The 19,897-nt window shown below is 46.5% G+C and overlaps 1 protein-coding gene across 1 annotated transcript; it reads left to right on the top strand.

Moving 5' to 3' along the window:
• The first annotated feature begins 2,943 nt into the window (after window positions 1–2,943).
• CYP21A2 (cytochrome P450 family 21 subfamily A member 2) lies at window positions 2,944–19,699 on the top strand. The gene is made up of 10 exons (XM_087711706.1): window positions 2,944–3,169; window positions 4,415–4,504; window positions 5,232–5,386; window positions 6,614–6,709; window positions 6,796–6,897; window positions 8,297–8,383; window positions 11,898–12,101; window positions 13,953–14,122; window positions 16,959–17,062; window positions 19,385–19,699. Exons 1-10 carry the CDS (start codon window positions 2,944–2,946, stop codon window positions 19,648–19,650), a joined length of 1,500 nt encoding a protein of 499 aa, XP_087567832.1. The 3' UTR covers window positions 19,651–19,699.
• The last annotated feature ends 198 nt before the right edge of the window (window positions 19,700–19,897 follow it).

Here is a 19,897-nt window from a genome sequence, read left to right on the forward strand (position 1 = left end):
AATTTTCTAACATCGAGAACAATTAAACAAGTGGAACAGCTTGTTTCCAGAATTTGTGAATGCTCCATCACTGGAGGTTTTTAAGAAGAGATTGGACAGCCATTTGTCTGAAATGGTATAGGGTCTCCTGTCTGAGCAGGGTATTAGACTAGTCACTAGAAGATCTCCAAGTCCTTTCCAAATCTGCCATCATTACTATAATTAAAAGACATTCAATTGATCAGTCCAGCCCTCCCTTTCCGAGTGAATTGTTTAGGGAGAGGACCACCACCTGTCAAGAAAGGCTCAGAAAGGACAGAGTTAAACAGAGTCGTCAAGAAGGACCTTGGACACCAACCTCTCACTACCCCAATGTGGAGAATTTCTGCAAAACAATAAATTACGGTGTGGAAATACTGAGTCTGATAAGTACAAGGCGAAATTCTGGAACGCATCAATCAGTATCAAAAACCAGGAACAAATAAAATAGAAAACCAAGTGGAATGAATTGGAAAAGTTGAGGAGTACAGCTAAGGATTCCCGTCACTCAGCTCTTCCACAGGTGGTCCTTGATTTACAACCATTCATTTAGTGTCTGTTCAAAGTTACAGGGATAAGGATAACAACGTACATATAGATATGGGTATAACACAAGGAAACTGGATGTAAATCCAAAACAGTGATTTGGAAAGGAGGATTAGAAAATTTTGTTATTAAATATTATCGATGTTTAGCTAGAATAGGACATAAGGATTCAGTGTCAATGGAGGAGTTTAGAAATAGTAAATGGAAAGGCCAGTATGTGGTTATGTATTAAATCTTGGTATGTTTTATGATGAAGGACGTTTAAACAATTATAGTCAAATGAAAATGGAGGTATGATGATGGTAAGATGTATAAATATCTGAGTTAGAATACTTGACTTCATATGAATTATGTTTGTTGACTGGGGAAGAGATGCACGGAAGTCTTTTTGTAACCAACTGATACACTTTCTACAGCATGTAAAGAAAGATGTTTGTTTTGAAAATTACAAATAAAAAAAAATTTTAAAAAGTTACAGTGGCATTGAAAAAAGTATTTTATGATTTTTTTTTTACATTTGCAATGGTTGCAGAATCCCAGGGGTCATGGGATCAAAGTTCAAATGACCACTGACCTGGCAACAGGCTCATATTTATGATAGTTTCACTATCTGGGATCATATGATCTATTTTTTTGTGACCTGACAAGCAAAGTCAATGCGGAAGTCAGATTCACTTAAAAACCAAGTTACTCATAACTGCAGTGGTTCACTTAAGAACGGTGGCAAGAAAGGTTGCAAAATGAGGCAAAACTCAAATGTTTGACTTCGCCATGGAAATGTTGGGCTCAATTTTAGGCGTAACTCGGAGACTACCCATACACAAGAGATGTCTTCCTTTCCACTAGAGGATGCGATATCCATTTTATTGCTGGGCTGCTAACTTAACAATTGCAGTGATTCGCTTAACTACTGTGCGAAGAAAGATGGTAAAATGGGGCTAAACAACGAGTGTTTTGCTTATCACCAGAAATGTTGAACTCCACTGTGGTTGTAAGTTGAGGACTACCTATACTAGAAATACAACAGGTGCAAATACCTTCTTTTCCAGAAGTCTCTGGAGATTCTCAGTCGTGGCTGTCCCAAATGTTCTTTTTTTTTTTTCAAAAGGCAACTGGACTTTTGCTGTTTCCTTGAAGTTTCTTGGATATAGAAGCGAAACAAGGAAAAGCAAAAGTCCAGTTGCCTTTTGAGGGAAAAAGCCCCTTTTGGGACTTTTCCAGATGGGTGGCAATACCATCTGCCTACCAGTGGTGGGTTTCAAATTTTTTTAGAACCTCTTCTGTAGATGTGGCCTGCTTTGTGGGAGTGGCTTGCCAGCCATGTGACTGGGTGGGAGTGGCTTGATGGCCATGTGACCAGGTGGGAGTGGCTTGCCAGCCATGTGACTGGGTGGGCATGGCCAACTTGTAAAATGTGGTGAAACTCACTTAACAACGCTCTTGCTTAGCAACCAAAATGTTGGCTCAGGAACTCTGGCATTGAAGCACACAAGTCTTAAAGCTGTCAAATTACAAGACCCTTCTACCCCTAACCCTTTAGTAAAAAATAACCCAGGGGTGTTTTAAACTTGACAGCTTTAAGACTTGTGGACTTCAACTCCCAGAATTCCTCCTCTTGCTCTTCGTCTTGATGATATGCGGACGGGCTGAGGGAGAGTTGGAACCGGTTCTGAATGGCACTGTAGATTTGTGGAACCTCTTCAATAGAAGAGGTTAGAACTGGCAGTCCATCCAGTATGCCTAATGGAGAGGGATGTGTTTAATCTTAATAGCCCCTGGCTTGCAATGTGGAGGATGATTCATTGCACAGGACCTGTGTTTATTTTGAGGGGGGGGCACGGACAGAGAGAAATTGAAAAATGAGAGGAAAAATAAGCGAAAAAGAACACACAATCGTCCTTTATGACAACGTGGATATTATCCTTCGGAGGTTTCACAAAACATGTTCTCTTTGGTTGGACTAGAAGATCTCCAAGGTGCCTTCCATCTGTGTTATTCTTTATTGTCGGCTGAGTCAAGGGAAAAGAGAGGTTCTCAAACCATAAATATGTCCTATCTCAAGGATGGGGATGGGGATGGCCTCCATGTTGACAGTTATATGAGGTCAGGGGGAGGAGAGAAAAAACCTCCGCGATTTTCCTGGCAGAGATATGATGTGGCTCTGCCCTGCGGTTGGGGGAGAGATAGGTTAAGGAAGGATGATGGGTGGCTTTGAGGAGGGGCAGTCTCTCCTCCTCCTCTTTTCTCCTCTTTCTCCTCTTTCTCCTCCTCCTCCTCCCCTCCTCCTCCTCCTCCTCCTCCTCCTCCTCCTCCTCTCCTACACGCACGTTGAATAGGCTTGCCCTTAAATGCAAGGAGCCTCACTTGGCTGATTTAACAATGCTCTGGACTTCCCTTTGGGTATTGGTCTTCCTGGCTGTGGCCCTTCTGTGGTGGTTTCAGGGGTGGCTGAGATGGAGGAAGGAACTGTGGGAGCTCCCGGGGCCTTCACCTTGGCCCTTAGTGGGGAATCTCCACCACTTGCTGCATGCCGATCTGCCAGTCCACTTCCTCCAGTTAGCCCAGCATTATGGACCCATCTACCGCCTCCAATGTGGGAAGAAAGGTAGTTCTTGAGTGTGTTCGGATGGGTGGGTGGGTGGGGAGAACTGTGATTTGGGGGGATGCTAGGGGTAAATGAGGAGGCACTGGGGGGAAATTAATTTAAAACCTATGTATTTGTGGAGTTTTTAGCCTTCCAAAAATATGGGGGTTCTGGTGAGAACAGTTATGTTTATGGATTTGAACTTTAATAACTTGCAAATTCATTTTCCTTCCTTCCTTCCTTCCTTCCTTCCTTCCTTCCTTCCTTCCTTCCTTCCTTCCTTCCTTCCTCCCTCCCTCCCTCCCTCCTTCCTTCCTTCTTCCCTGCCCCCTCTTTCTTTCTTTCTTGCTTTTCCTTCCTTCCTTCCTTCCTTCCTTCCTTCCTTCCTTCCTTCCTCCCTCCCTCCCTCCCTCCCTCCTTCCTTCTTCCCTGCCCCACTCTTTCTTCCTTGCTTGCTTTTCCTTCCTTCCTTCCTCCCTCCCTCCTTCCTTCTTCCCTGCCCCCCTCTTTCTTGCTTGCTTGCTTTTCCTTCCTTCCTTCCTCCCTCCCTCCCTCCCTCCCTCCTTCCTTCTTCCCTGCCCCCCTCTTTCTTCCTTGCTTGCTTTTCCTTCCTTCCTTCCTCCCTCCTTCCTTCTTCCCTGCCCCCCTCTTTCTTCCTTGCTTGCTTTTCCTTCCTTCCTTCCTTCCTTCCTTCCTCCCTCCTTCCTTCTTCCCTGCCCCCTCTTTCTTCCTTGCTTGCTTTTCCTTCCTTCCTTCCTCCCTCCCTCCTTCCTTCTTCCCTGCCCCCCTCTTTCTTGCTTGCTTGCTTGCTTGCTTTTCCTTCCTTCCTTCCTTCCTTCCTTCCTTCCTTCCTTCCTTCCTTCCTTCCTTTCTTTCTTTCTTCCTTTCCTCCCTCCCTCCTTCTTTTCTTTTCTTTTCTTTTCTTCTGTTGTTAACTGGCTTCCCCCGTTGACTTTGCTTGTCAGAAGGTTGCAAAATGTGATCACATGACCCCGGGACACTGCAGCTACCATAAACACATGCCAATTACCATGCGTCTGAATTTTAATCATGTGACCACAGGGATGCTGCAATAGTTGTGTGAAAAAGAGTCATAACTCACTTTTTTCCAGTGCTGTTGTAACTGAGCGGATGGTTATACATGTACTAATGGGAAAAGTCTGTTCTAAGACTAAGCTAATTGCTGTTTGGGAGTTTTGGGGACTACCTTTGAAAATATATTGTTTTTTTAAGTTGCTCTTTTTTTCCTGTCTTCCCCTTGCTCAGTTGTGATTGTGCTGAACAGCTCCGAATTAATTCGGGAGGCTTTGATGCGAAAATGGTCTGATTTCGCTGGACGACCTCATAACTTTCTGGGTAATAATTTTGTGGATTGTTGATAATTCTGGTAATGAACTGAGATCAAATCATAGCTTGAGAGCCATTTTGTAAGCTATCTCCAGTGGGAGGAAGGATCACACATTGCACAGACATGGGATTTGCTTGATTGTGGAAAAAAACCTAGATGGGAGTGGTTTGTCGGCCATGTGACTGGGTGGGCGTGGCCAACTTGTAAAATGTGGTGAAACTCACTTAACAACGCTCTTGCTTAGCAACCAAAACGTTGGCTCAGAAACTCTGGCATTTGAAGCACGCAAGTCTTAAAGCTGTCAAGTTACAAGACCCTTGTACCCCTAACCCTTTAGAAAAAAAAACCCAGGGGTGTTCAAACTTGACAGCTTTAAGACTTGTGGACTTCAATTCTCAGAATTTCTCCTCTCGCTCTTCATCTGGATGATGTGCGGACGGGTGGTGGGAGGGAGCTGGAACCGGTTCTAAATGGTACTGCAGATTTGTGGAACCTCTTCTATAGAAGAGATTAGAACTGGCAGGAACCCACCCCTGGGGGTGGGGAACATACTATTTTTACCGCCATCTCTTGAGGATGCCCAATCAATATCAGTAGAGTTTGAGAGCAGGATTTGTTTCCCAAGTTTTAGGAATCTGTTACCTTCTGAAGCCAGAGCGAAGACTTTTGCCATTTCCCTACATCCTTCTCCTTGAAGGCTATTTCTAACCTCTCCTTCCTATCTTTCTTCTCCAGCCCACTTGATTTCCAAGGGTGGCAAAGATCTCTCGCTGGGGAACTACACGCCGACGTGGCGCTTGCAACGCAAACTCGCCCACGTGGCCTTCCAGCGTTGCCTGCGAGGAAACATGGAGAAGATCGTGCAGGACCAGGCTCAACACCTCTCCAAGGTGACCTTGACAAGGAAAGAGGAAGTCCATGCATCTAGCAATAGCAGTAGACTTATATACCGCTTCATAGGCCTTTCAGGCCTCTCTAAGCGGTTTACAGAGAGTCAGCATATTGCCCCCAACAATCTGGGTCCTCATTTTACCCACCTTGGAAGGATGGAAGGCTGAGTCAACCCTGAGCCGGTGAGATTTGAACCGCTGACCTGCTGATCTAGCAGTAGCCTGCAGTGCTGCTTTTAACCACTGCGCCACCTTGGCTCTTAAAAGAGCTGAGGCTGAAGATGCTGATGTAGAATCTACTTTTTAATATTTTTAAAAATGGGGAAAGGGTGTAAAAATCCATGCGTTCTTATTTTTTTGCATGTAATGTGCCTACGGTGGTCATACATCCTTAATTATGCAGGCAGCCCTCGCTTAACAACCAATTGTTTTAAAACAGAGGTGTCAAACTCAAAGCCCGTGGGCCGGATCTGGCCAGTGGGTGCTTAGATCTGGCCCGTGAGGGTTGGCCTGGAAATTGTGAAGGACTGGCCCGCAGTGCCCCTGCCAGAAAAAAAAACAGAGCTCAGGAGAGCCATGTTCAAATATCTCAGGGGTTGCCACAAAGAAGAGGGAGTCAAACTATTCTCCAAGGCACCTGAGGGTAGAACAAGAGGCAATGGGGGGAAACTAATCAACGAGAGAAGCAACATAGAACTGAGGAGAAATTTTCCGACAGTTATAATAATTAATCAGTGGAACAGCTTCCCTCCAGAAGTTGTGAATGCCCCAACACGGGAAGTCTTTAAGAAGATGTTGGATAGCCCTTTGTCTGGAACTGTATAGGGTTTCCTGCCTAGGCAGGGGGTTGGAATAGGAGACCTCCAAGGTCCCTTCCAACTCTGCTATTGTATTGTATTGTATTGTATGGTATGGTATGGTATGGTATGGTATGGTATGGTATGGTATGGTATTGTATTGTATTGTATTGGGTGGTGAAGTGTGGAGAATGAGATGGTTCCTTCCAAGTGGACAGTAAGCACCCACAACTTCATTTGCATGAGCTGCACGCACAAGCGCCTGCCACTTGCTTAAATGGAGCGCAGGTATGCACACTTGTCCGCTGCTCACACACGTGACTGGACATGCGAGCTGGCCATTTCCGCAGCCCGGTTGCACACCCCTCACTGCCCACAGGTTGTGGACCCCTGATCCGAGGTGTATTTCTCTCTTGTAATTCTTCAACAGGTTTTCCACAGTTACGATGGGCAACCTGTGGATGTGGCACACGCCTTTTCCCTGCATGCTTGTGCAGTCATCTCCAACTTGATATTTGGGGCAGCGGTGAGTCTTATGAGCTGCTGTGTCATTGCTCTGCTTTCCCATGGATTGTCTTCTCCAAGCTACCTCTGCCTTTTCCTCCATCGCAGGATATTTCCACCGTCGAAGAAATGCATAACTGCATGATTGAGCTGGTTGAAAATTGGAGCTCTGCTTCCATCCAGATGCTTGATTTTCTTCCCATCCTCAGGGTGAGACCTGGTTAGAGGGCTTTTTGTTTTTTGGGTGCCTTCAGGGTCAGAGTTGCAGATCTAAAACTGACATCTTAGAGAGGCATTTCCTGGGTCAAAAAAAGTCAACGTGGCACCTCCAGCACATGAAGCCTGCCACATTTACATCCCCATATAAAAAGGGGATGGGTTGTAATCATGAAGTCCCAACCACTATGTACATTAGTGACCTTCCCATGGATGATGTGACTGAGACAGATATAAAAAATATCACCTTTTTTCATATTTGCAAGTAATAATCTTGGCCTAATCAAGCTTAGTACAGTATTTTTCAACTTTAGCCACTTTAAGATGGCTGGGGAAATCTGAAGGTTGAAATCCAAACAATTTGAAGTGGCCAAGGTTGAGAAAGAGAGAATTAATATATTAGGCTGGCCTTGGGCAGATTTGCATTCAGCCCTATGTGTCGAGGATAGTCAACAAATGTTAGATTGCTGATGTTTTTCAGAGTTGTGCCCCCTTAATTTTCGGACACACTATCAGGACAGATAGCCCGCTCATAATGTTTTCCTCTCTGTCTCTGTCTAAATGAATACGTGCGTGCACAGATTAATAGAGGTTTTCTTCAAGGGGGTTTAGATAAATATTCCACTTTTTGATACCACAGGCCTCTATTATCTTTAGCAAACACGGGCTGGCAGAAAGTTAAATGTTTCATAAGTTTCCATCCTACGTGAAAGAAAGACTGGGAAGGATATCTTTTTAGATTGTACTTCTGTGGTTAGTATATCGTGTGGCTTGCTAGAATGTCATAGATTGTTCATGCACATTCCAACTGCTGAAGGACAATGAGCAACCACTGAATGTTGGAAAACAGTCCAGTTCTCTGCACACAGAAAATTTGGGGAAGAAGAGTAGTCGTCATCGTCTTCTTCTTCTTCTTCTTCTTCTTCTTCTTCTTCTTCTTCTTCTTCTTCTTCTTCTTCTTCTTCTTCTTCTTCTTCTTCTTCTTCTTCTTCTTCTTCTTCCCCTTCTCCTCCTCCCCATCCCCCCATTCGTCCGCTCTCCTCCTCTCCCTCTTTCCTCCCCACCCCCTTCCTCTCCACTCCTCTCCCTTCCCCTTCCCCACCCCCTTCCTCCCACCCTCCCCTCCCCTGCTCCCCTCCTTCCCCTTTCCTCCGCTCACCCATTGCTTTCCTCCCTTCACCTTCCCTTCCCTCCCCTTCCCTCCTCTCCTCTCTTTTCCTCCCCTCTCCTCCCCTCTCCTCTTTCTCTCTCCTCTCCCTCTTTTACTACTTTGGGTGTTGACGGAGATACAATATTTCTAAAATGTGAAAAGGGAATGGTCAAGGAAGAAATGTGGGTGTCCTGAGTGTTTGTACTAAAACCAACTTCATTCAGATCCCTTGCTGCGTCGTAGGTGTTCCCCAACCCTACTCTGCGACATCTGCTTTCCTGTGTCAAAAAACGGGATGTCTTGATCCAAAGCCAGATGAAGAAACACCAGGTGAGAATGTGGAGAATGGCTGCTACATTAGGGCTATACAAGTAATCCTCGACTTACAACCATTCGTTTAGCAATTGTTCAAAGTTGCGATGGCATTTTAAAAAGTGACTTACCACCTGTCCTTATCAGTGGTGGGTTTCAAAATTCTTTAGAACCTCTTCCGTGGGTGTGGCCTGCTTTGTGGGAGTGGCTTGCCGGCCATGTGACCAGGTAGGAGTGGCTTGCCAGCCATGTGACTGGGTGGGAGTGGCTTGGCAGTCATGTGATTGGGTGGGCATGACCAACTTGTAAAATGTGGTGAAACTCAATGCTTTTGCTTAGCAACCAAAATGTTGGCTCAGGAACTCTGGCATTTGAAGCACGCAAGTCTTAAAGCTGTCAAGTTACAAGACCCTTGCACCCCTAACCCTTTAGAAAAAAAACCCAGGGATGTTCAAACTTGACAGCTTTGAGACTTGTGGACTTCAACTCCCAGAATTCCTCCTCCAGTCATGTTGGCTCAGAAACTCTGGCATTGAAGTGTGCAAGTCTTAAAGCTGTCAAGTTACAAAACCCTTGCACCCCTAACCCTTTAGAAAAAAAACGCCCCAGGGGTGTTCAAACTTGACAGTTTTATGAGTTTAGATAGGACTCTTAGAGGTGGGTGGGGCAATTGGTGAGCCAGCCAATCAGTGAGTGATGGGTGGGGCAAGTGGCTGGAACCAGTTCTAAACGGCACGATAGATTTGTGGAACCTCTTCTATAGAAGGGGTTAGAACTGGCAGGAACCCACCCCGGTCCTCATACTTATGACCATGACAGGGGCCCCACAGTCACACGATTACGATTCAGGTGCTTGGCAATGGCCACACATTTACGATGCTTGCAGCATCCTGCAGTCACATGATCACCATTGGTGACCATTCCGGATGGAAAGCAAAATCGATGGGAAAGCCGGCAGGAAGTCGCAAGTAATGCCTCATTTAACAACAGTGGCAATTAGCTTAACAGCTGTGGCAGAAAAGGTTGTAAAATTGTGTGCGGTCGCTGAACGACCCCACTGTGTAATGACAAATCTTCTGGTCCCTTTTGTGGTTGTAAGTTGAAGACTACCTGCATAAGGTTAACCTTTTTTTCATAGACCAGAGGAGGACATGAGGAAAGAATCTACTAATTTGAGAACAGGAATGATGAGAAGATCTTCCGGATCTATCACCATAGTAAATTGGGCCAGTGCTTACCACAGAGATGGGGAAGCAATATCTCATTGAAAGTTACTGGAGAGCAGGGATGGGCTTCCAAAATTTCAATTTAAAAAATTGCTTTTTTTTTAGTAGCCAAAAAGTCTCTATTTTTGTCATAGTATACTTAAGCTTTAAGAAGTATGTGAACACAAACCTATTAATTTGACAGAGTATCTATTGCTTCTAAAAGGTTACAAGGTTTGCCTCCGTTTGAGGGCACTTGAGGCATTTTGTAACACAATAAAGTAAAACAGAATTTAATTTACTTCCAATGAAATCCAGATGGATTCGTAACTGGCTGACCAACCGCACTCAACGTGTAGTCCTCAATGGAACTGCATCTACATGGAGGGAAGTATGCAGTGGAGTACCCCAAGGCTCTGTTTTAGGCCCAGTACTCTTCAACGTCTTCATCAGTGATTTGGATGAGGGAATAAATGGGGAACTCATCAAATTTGCAGATGACACCAAGCTGGCAGGAATAGCCAACACTCCAGAAGACAGGCTTAAGATACAGAAGGATCTTGACAAACTTGAACATTGGGCACTATCTAATAAAATGAAATTCAATGGTGAAAAAAGTAAGGTTCTACATTTAGGAAACAAAAATGAAATGCACAGGTACAGTATAGGTGGTATCTTGCTCAATAGTAGTAACTGTGAGAGGGATCTTGGAGTCCTAGTGGACAACCATTTAAATATGAGCCAGCTGTGTGCAGCAGCTGCCAAAAAAGCCAACTCAGTTCTAGGCTGCATAAACAGAGGGATAGACTCAAGATCACGTGAAGTGTGAATACCGTTTTATAATGCCTTGGTAAGGCCACACTTGGAATACTGCATTCAGTTCTGGTCGACACAATGTAGAAAAGATGTGGAGACTCTAGAAAGTGTGCAGAGAAGAGCAACAAAGATGATTAAGTGACTGGAGGCTAAAACATATGAAGAACGATTGCAGGAACTGGCTATGTTTAGTTGAATGAAAAGAAGGACTAGGGGAGACATGTTAGCAGTCTTCCAATATCTCAGGGGTTGCCACAAAGAAGAGGGAGTCAAACTATTCTCCAAGGCACCTGAGGGTAGAACAAGAAGCAATGGGTGGAAACTAATCAAGGAGAGAAGCAACTTAGAACTGAGGAGAAATTTCCTGACAGAACAATTAATCAGTGGAACAGCTTGCCTGCAGAAGTTGTGAATGCCCCAACACTGGAAGTCTTTAGGAAGATGTTGAATAGCCATTTGTCTGAAATGGTATAGGGTTTTCTGCCTAGGCAGGGGGTTGGACTAGAAGACCTCCAAGGTCCCATCCAACTCTGCTATTGTATTGTATTAAAAAAAAATCCTTGTAAGACAGTCTGCAAAAGAAATAATAGTCTGGAAAAGAAATAAAAATAAATTCTCTTCACTAGTACAAAACAGAAATTATTGAAAAGGTCAATGAATGAGTCTGTGTCATCCTTCCCAGATATATGATTAGTGTGTTTCCCTTGTAAGCAGCCTGTAGTCCTGTCCATTTCTTATAATCACAAGATAGTGTGTTGATTGTTTACTGAACAAATTGTTCCCTGATAGGATGAATAGATGGATGAAATTAGTTTGTCTTGTGTCAGGCCTGCAGTCATATCCCTTTTGGATCTTTGGCCTGCCACACTTTCTGTTATTCTACTATGCCGTTTCCATGGTGGGAAAATGGGAGGGGGTGGTGGTACGGAGTTAAATGCTATGTAGCCAAAACAAAATTTCTTTCTAGAAAGCCAAGGTCATCCTTTGTCTCTGTGCCTCTGCCCCTGATTTGGAATTGGATGGGTGGAACTGCCATCATGGCAATGGGAGATTGGACCATGTGATGGACTTGTGGGTGTGGGGGTAGTATCTTGAACTTTAAACTGGGTGGGAGGAACCAGGAAGCTTTCAGATTCGGGTTTTCCCAGATGTGCCAACATGGCTCTCCTAATAAATTGGAACTTTGAGCAATACTCAAGGTGGCGCAGTGGTTAAATGCAGCACTGCAGGCTACTGCTAGATCAGCAGTTCAGCGGTTCAAATCTCACCGGCTCAGGGTTGACTCAGCCTTCCATCCTTCCGAGGTGGGTAAAATGAGGACCCAGATTGTTGGGGGCAATATGCTGACTCTCTGTAAACCGCTTAGAGAGGGCTGAAAGCCCTATGAAGCGGTATATAAGTCTACTGCTATTGCTATTGCTACTTTACCTTGGACTCTGATTTAATTCTGGATGCTATTTGGAACCCTGACATCTTGATTGATTGATTGCACACCTTCTTCTCTTTCTTAGGAGTCACGTAGCCCTTCAGAGATCCAGGACATGCTGGATGACATGCTGCAGCTTCTGCATGACTATGGCACTGAAAAATGGGGGGAGACCGGCCTTTTGTTGGATCACATCCATATGGCCATTGTTGACCTGCTTATTGGAGGCACGGAGACCACAGCAACCCTGCTCACTTGGGCTATTGCCTTCCTGGTGCATCGTCCTGAGGTAGGGTGAACGGTTTGCTGGTGCCAAGCTCGCAAGGGCCACAGGCGGCACCCCCAACTCCATTTTCAGTGGCAGAGGGTTGCCGGAGGCCGTCACAGCTGAAAATGGAGCTCAGGAGTCCATTTTTGCTGGCAGAGAGCTCGGGCCCCCACAGGCGCCCCCGACATCAGAGACGTTGAGCTGGCCACACACACCCTAGCCATGCCCCCCAAGATCAAACACAAATGAAATCAAGTTTGACGTCCCTGCCCTAGGCAGTATTTCTTTGTCCTGTGTCTCTCAAGGTCTTTCTCACATACCATTAGAGATAATCCTTGACCTACAACCATTCATTTGAGGTTACTGTACAATGGCACTGGGGAAAAAATGTGATTTATGACTGTTTTTCACCCTTAGGACTGTTGAAGCATTCCCGTGATTTTAGAATTTAGAATTTATTTGTTATTTATAGGCCGCCCTTTTCCCTGAGGGGACTCAGGGCGGCTTACAGTTCATGGGAAGGCGGGTGCAAGATAAAACATAAGACAGTGCGTAAATAAAAAAATAAAACAATAAAACACAACTTTCATTCAGCATTTGGGTGGGGCGGATTAGAATCTTATCCCCAGGCCTGATGGGATAGCCAGATCTTAAGGGCTGTGCGGAAGGTCTGGACGGTGGTGAGGGTGCGAATCTCCACGGGGAGATCGTTCCAAAGGGTCGGAGCTGCTACTGAGAAGGCTCTCCTCCGCGTAGTCGCCAGTCGGCACTGACTGGCGGATGGAACTCGGAGGAGGCCTAATCTGTGCGATCTGATCGGTCGATCAAAATTGATCGGTGATCAAAATTCAGACGCTTGGCAACCGGCACATATTAACAACAGTTGCTGTGTTTTGCGACCTTCTCACAAGCAAAGTCAAGGGGGAAGCCAGGTTCACTTACAAACCATGTTACTAACTTAACAACTGCAGGGATTCCCTTACAAACGGTGGCAAGAAAGGTTGTAAAATGGGGCAACATTCTCCGAACAACTGTCTCACAGAATGATTAGTGTGTTTCCCTTGTAAGCAGCCTGTAGTCCTGTCAGAAATTTCGGGCTCAATTGGGGGTGGGGGTGGGGGTCATAAGTCGAGGACTGCCTATATCTCACTCTTCATAAATGGAGGGCTTCCTGCAAAAGCCAACCTCTCCAAAGCTTTATTACAACTTCTTGCTTACCAAAATAAATTTTGGGCTCAATTGTGGTGGTAAGTCAAGAACTACCTGTCAAGGAGTCTCAGCCCTCTTCTGTTTTGGCCTTGGTGCCACTGCTGCTAGGGGTGGGGGAGAATTTCAGTTCCTGCTCCACAAAGCCCCATCTGTTCTCAGTCAATCTGTTCTCCGCATATTCGCTCCCAACAAATCCTCATTTCACCCACCTCAGAAGGATGGAAGGCTGAGTCAACCATGAGCCAGTTAGGATCGAACTGCCAGGCTGAGGGCAGAGTTAGCCTGCAATACTGAACTTTAACCACTGGGTCATCAGATGGTGAAGGTCCAGTGGGAGGCAGCGGTAGGGAACACAGATTGGCAAGGAGGTAAGTGACGGAGGGCAGGTGGTCAAAAGGGTAGGATTGGGTGAGGAGATAATCCAGCTTGGGGGTGGCGGTGGGCAATGAAGCATACATTGCTGTTGTAAATGTGGGTGAGATGCCAAGCACCTGAACTTTGATCATACGACTTGGGGGGAGGGTGTTGTTGCAAAGATTGTAACTTCAACTCGGTCATAAATTATGTCGCTGAGCAAATGGTCATTTATCCAGGGCAACCTGTAGTGTCTTCTTTCTTCTCACCATGTTTTTTTTTCTTCTTCTTCTTTCTCTGCCACTCTAGATTCAGGAGCAGATCCACCAAGAATTAACCACTGTCGTCGGATTTCACCGTGATCTGACCTACAGCGATCAGGAGCAGCTGCCTTACCTCCGAGCCACCATCTGGGAGACTTTGCGCCTGCGTCCATCAGCACCCCTGGCTCTGCCCCACATGACTATCCGTAACACTAGGTAACAGGTTTCAAAAGACTTTCCTCCCACCTAAATTTGTCCTTGACGGAAGGGTATCCAGGTTGCCTCCCCCTATCTCCTCCTGCATACTGCCAAGTGCTCTTTCTACCCTGCCTTCTGAACACCCATGACCCTCCTGGGCACCAAACAGTTAAAGGCATCAAGCTTGTGGCATCAAGTTCTTTTTTTAAAAAAAACACCATATAAACCTTGAGTCCCTTTAGACAGAATGTGGGGAAAGTGAGAAAATGTGAACCAAACAGGCCTGAGCGCAGGTGTGCGCATGGAATGTGCACATGCGCAGAGCTGCCAGGAGAAGGGGACTGTCACGGCGGCCTCCCTCAGTAACCAAGAAAGAAACCACTCAACTCCATTTTGCAGAATTAAGATCTACTTTTACTGGTCATGAGTAGATAGCAGCTAAGCAAAGCAAGATCTGAGGCAAAAGCGCGCGTAATCATAGATATCAATATGTGACCCAACCCCCTCCGCTTGGTAACCCCAACCCATAGTCTAATCCGCATACCTCTCAGGTGTCATGTGGGAGACATCTTCAAAAAGCATCATCAGGTTGGAATGCCGGACAGGTGGCCTTGGCGGCAAATCCTCCATCTGCACATGCGCAGTAGATGGTGAGAACAACTCCCTTTTTCCAGTTACTCCTGCACTGAATACTTCCCCACCCAAACACCATGCCCCCCCTCCCCGTTTCAATGGCAGCCGAAAGCAAGCAGCAAAACAGAGGCTGTCAGGAACAGCTAAGGAACAAGGGCCAACTCTGGAATAAAGGCAGAGCTGGAGGGTGAATGGCCCCTCCCATAGGGAATAAAGAGGAGCGAAAGGGGAGGGGAGTTTGCAGGAGACAATTAGTTCAATTCATTAGGGTGAAGATCTGTTCCTGAGTAATTGTTGCTACAGCATGGTGTTTGGAAGATTAGTTTGGTTTGGTTTTGGTTTTATTGCACTTATATGCCGCCCTTCTCCCAAGGGACTCAGGGCGACGTACAACATAAAAACACCTATAACAAAAGTTTAAAAAGATTAAATAGGCAATCCAATAACCTTCCATTGACAATTTAAATCACATTTAGGATTAAATTAAAATTAACAATTTAAAATTAATAATTTAATTTATTCTATTCAGGCCAGGCTGGCTTGCTGAAAAAGCCAACTTTTTAGGGCGCGCCGGAAGGACTGGCGGTCAGGGATTAGGTGAAGCTCCGGGGGTAGCTCATTCCAAAGGGAAGGTGCTCCCGCAGAGAAGGCTCTCCCCCTGGGGGTCGCCAACTGACACTGCCTGGCCGACGGCACCCTGAGGAGGCCGACTCTGTGGGATCGTACTGAACGGTGGGAGCTACCGGTGGCAGTAGGCGGTCTCGCAAGTACCCTGGGCCTAAGCCATGGAGTGCTTTAAAGATCATAATTAACACCTTCAATCACACCCGGAAAACAACCGGCAACCAGTGCAGGCAGCCTAAAAGGGGTGTAATATGGGAGCACCCATGACAACCCGCGCAGCCGCATTCTGGACCAACTGGAGTCTCCGGGTGCTCTTCAAGGGCAGACCCATGTAGAGAGCATTACAGTAGTCCAGGCGAAAAAGGACGAGGGCGTTAGTGACTGTGCACAGGGCATCCCGATCCAGGAAGGGGCGTAACTGGTAGAAGGCCCCCCTGGTCTCGGCTGTAAGATGTTCTTCTAAACTAAGCCGCATATCCAGGAGGACTTCTAGATTGTGGGCCCTCTCTAAGGGGGCTAAAATTTCTCCCCCTATCATCAAAGATGGTACATGATGCACAAATCGGGCTGACTGGAACCACAGCCACTCAGTCTTGGAGGGATTAAGCTTGAGCCTGTTCGTCCCCACCCAGGTCTGCATAGCCTCCAAGCACCGGAACCTCATGTCGAGGGCATCGTTGGGGTGGCTTGGGGTAGAGATGAAAAGTTGGGTATCATCAGCGTATTGATGATACCGTACCCCAAAACCACGAATGACCTCTCCCAGCGGTTTCATATATATATTGAACAGGAGGGGTGAGAGAACCAACCCCTGGGGCACCCCACAAGTGAGGCACCTCAGGGTCGATCTCTGTCCTCCAGTCAACACGAATTGCGATCCATCTGAGAGGTAGGAGGAGAACCACCGCAAAATGGTGCCCCCACTCCCAACCCCCTGAGTCGTCGCAATAGGATACCATGGTCGAGGTATCGAAAGCTGCTGAGAGTTCTAATAAGACCAGAACAGAGGAGCAACCCCTGTCCAGGGCCCACCAGAGATCATCAACCAATGCGACCAATGCCGTTTCCATGCTGTACCCGGGCCTGAAACCTGACTGAAACGGATCCAGGTAGGCAGCTTCATCCAGGTACTGGGGAAGCTGACGTGCTACCACACTCTCGACAGCCTTCGCTACAAAGCGGAGGTTTGAGACCAGATGATAGTTGGCTAAAGAAGCTGGGTCCAGGGAAGGCTTCTTAAGGAGGGGCCTCACCACTGCCTCCTGACAACTCTACAAGCCTGATAAAGCTCTGTAGTTGTGAAATCTCATGAAAGACTGTTTGCCAGGAGTTTGCTGAAGAGGAATTCCCTCATCCTGATAAAAGAGATTTTATCGGGACGAGGAGTCTGTTTCATGATCTTGGGAAGCCTAGGTCAGAACACCGGGGTTCTAGCCTGATGCCTTAACTGCTAGACCAAACTGGGTCTGGGATGTTTTCAGATGCCCATGAGACCCATAATCTCAGGGCAAGCAAGAGGAACAAATTACATTGCTGAAGCCTTGTTGATATAATTGTTGTCTTCTTTTTGCCTCTCCCTCTCATCCCTTCTCCCAAGTCTGTCTGGTTTCTCCATCCCTAAGGGCACAACGGTCATTCCCAACCTCTATGGGGCCCATCACGATGAGAACAAGTGGCACCGTCCTCTGGAGTTTAGGCCAGGTATTCTTATTTGCAAGTGTGTGTGTGTGAGAGAGAGAGAGAGAGACTGAGTTCCTACATCACATTAAGCCACCATGAAGTTTGCTTGGCTTTGGCTTAGTGCAGTATTCTGACCCCACTTGTCCCACACCAACACACACTCCGAGCCAAAGATAAGTTACGGCGTTTAATTAACAGACAGACAGGTCCTTGGCAGCAAACCGGCACAGACAAGCTTGGGCAGCAATCCAGCACAGATAAGGCTTGGCAGCAATCCAGCCTGCCAAGCTCACCATAATGTTCTCTGACATTGATTCCTGTGTTGACTTCTGCAAGAGGGGCGTGTGCACAAGCAATCTTTTTATAGTCTGGAGAGGAGCCTAATGACCACCAGCTGAGTGCAATTACCTCCTGTAACTGCGCAACTGTTCCTGATGCCTATTAGCTCTTCAGTGCTGTGCATCCAGGAACAACTCACTGCTGGCGTCCGGTTCACTCTTCCTTGTCTTCTCCTCACTGGTCCAAGGCTCAGGTGCCTCCTGGTGGCCAACCAGCCTCTCTGCGCCCTGCTTGGAGTCGGAACCCTGTCCAGGGTCCTCCACATCCTCCAGAGCCAACTCATAGAGTCCCTCGCTGTCGGAGTCTGGTGGCAGCTCCAACGGCTCCTGCTGGGCCACAACAGTGCAGTATCCCTCAACATTGGCAATTTTAAGATAGATGGACTTTCCCAGAATTACCCAGCCAGCATGTTGAAGACCACCTGTCTTAAAGTTACCAAGTTTGGGACACACCAGCTTAGTGTGTTGTGTCAGTGCAGCTTATTGTGCACTAATCAATAAAGTACATTTCAGAAAACCATAGCTTAGGGCAACTAAAAGAGGTAGCTTGGGGAAGAAATCTGTGTGGATTTTATGATGTTTTAGATGTGTAAATGGTGAGACCCAGATCAAAGAAAGAAAAGTTGGGATTTACCCATCATACTAAGCCATGTATGATTTGTTTTTCAGCTAGCGAGATCAAAAATGGGCTGGTGCTGTGGCTCAGCGGTTAAGACAATGGGCTTGTTAACTGGAAAGCTGGCAGCCCACGTTCGAGACCCAAGCGGCAACAAGACAGGATGAGCTCCTGTCCTTGCTCCAGCTCCTGCCAAACCTAGCAGTTTGAAAGCGTGCAAATGCAAGTAGATAAATAGGCACCACTTCAGTGAGAACGTAATAGGGATCTGTGACATCATGTGAGCCACATGAACACGGAAATTGCTTCAGACAGCGCTGGCTCAATGGCCTTGAAACAGAGATGAGCCAACCAGAGGTGGTATTCAGCAGGTTCTGACCAGTTCTGGAGAACCGGTAGTGGAAATTTTGAGTAGTTCAGAGAACCGGTAAATACCACCTCTGACTGGCCCCACCCCCATCTATTCTCTGCCTCCCGAGTCCCAGCTGATCGGGAGGGAATGAGGATTTTGCAGTATCTTTTGCCTGTTATGCCCACTAAGCCATTCCCACCAAGCCACGCCATGCCCACCAAACCTCACCCACAGAACCGGTAGTAAAAAAAAATTAATCCTACCACTGGAGCCAACCCTATAAACAGTAGCGACTAGCAGAGTAAAGTCCACAGGGCCTCCTTTAACTTTACCTAGTTAGGTTACAGGAGTAAAGTCCCAAGTTGCTGGAAGCTAGGATTTTATATTGAATTTATATTTATATCGATCTATTGATTTCAGCTAAGCACTTGTGGTGTGTGTGTGTGTGTGTGTGTGTGTGTGTGTGTGTGTGTGTGTGTGTGTGTATTTTATTTCTGGCTTATTTATTTATTTATTTATTTAGCCCCACCCAAATCTTTAACCCAGTGTTCCCCAACCATGAAAACTTTAAGATGTGGGAAAGGATTTATTTCCATCCATCCATCCATCCATCCATCCATCCTTCCTTCCTTCCTTCCTTCCTTCCTTCCTTCCTTCCTTCCTTCCTTCCTTCCTCCCTCCCTCCCTCCCTCCCTCCCTCCATCCCTTCCCTCCCTTCCCTCCCTTCCCTTTATTTATTTATTATTTGTTATTTGTTTGTTATATTTATTTTAGCCTGCCTTTATTATTTTTTATACATAACTCAAGGGGGTGAACACATTCAATATTCCTTCCTCCTCTAATTTTCTACGCAACAACTCCTCTGTAAAGTGGGTTTTGGCTTAGAGAGAATGACAAGCTTAAAGTTGCCCGGTCGGTTTTCGTACCAAAAAGCCGGATTAGAACTCGCAATCTCCTGGTTTCCAGTCTGGGGCCTTTGGTACTAGACCCAAACTGGCTGTCCTTGTTAATATGACCGGTCTCTTTCTTTTGTCCAGAGAGATTCCTGGAGGGTGAAGCCTCTGACGAGGCCCGGCGGAATCTGGTGCCATTCAGCTGTGGGGCGCGGGTATGCCTGGGGGAAGCCTTAGCCCGCATGGAGTCGTTTCTCTTCCTTGCTTACATCCTGCGAGATTTCCAGCTCTTGCCTGCCTCAGCCGGATGCCTTCCTGACCTCAGGGGATCATTTCGATTCCTTATTCATTGCAAGCCCTTCCTGGTGCGGCTGGTACCCCGGGTGAGAACACCAAAGCCCGAAAAGTGAAGCCTTTCCCACCCTTCCTGCTGGGTGGGAAATGGAAATCATCCACCTGCTTTTTAGCAATAGCAATAGCAATAGCAGTTAGAGTTATATACCGCTTCATAGGCCTTTCAGCCCTCTCTAAGCGGTTTACAGAGTCAGCATATCGCCCCCACAGTCTGGGTCCTCATTTTACCCACCTCGGAAGGATGGAAGGCTGAGTCAACCTTGAGCCGGTGAGATTTGAATAGCAGAACTGCAGAACTGCAGT

Source organism: Thamnophis sirtalis, unplaced genomic scaffold, assembly GCF_051295495.1.
Source record: "Thamnophis sirtalis isolate CommonGarterSnake01/CBP01778 unplaced genomic scaffold, rThaSir2_p1.2 scaffold_3, whole genome shotgun sequence".
Classification (NCBI taxonomy): domain Eukaryota; kingdom Metazoa; phylum Chordata; class Lepidosauria; order Squamata; family Natricidae; genus Thamnophis; species Thamnophis sirtalis.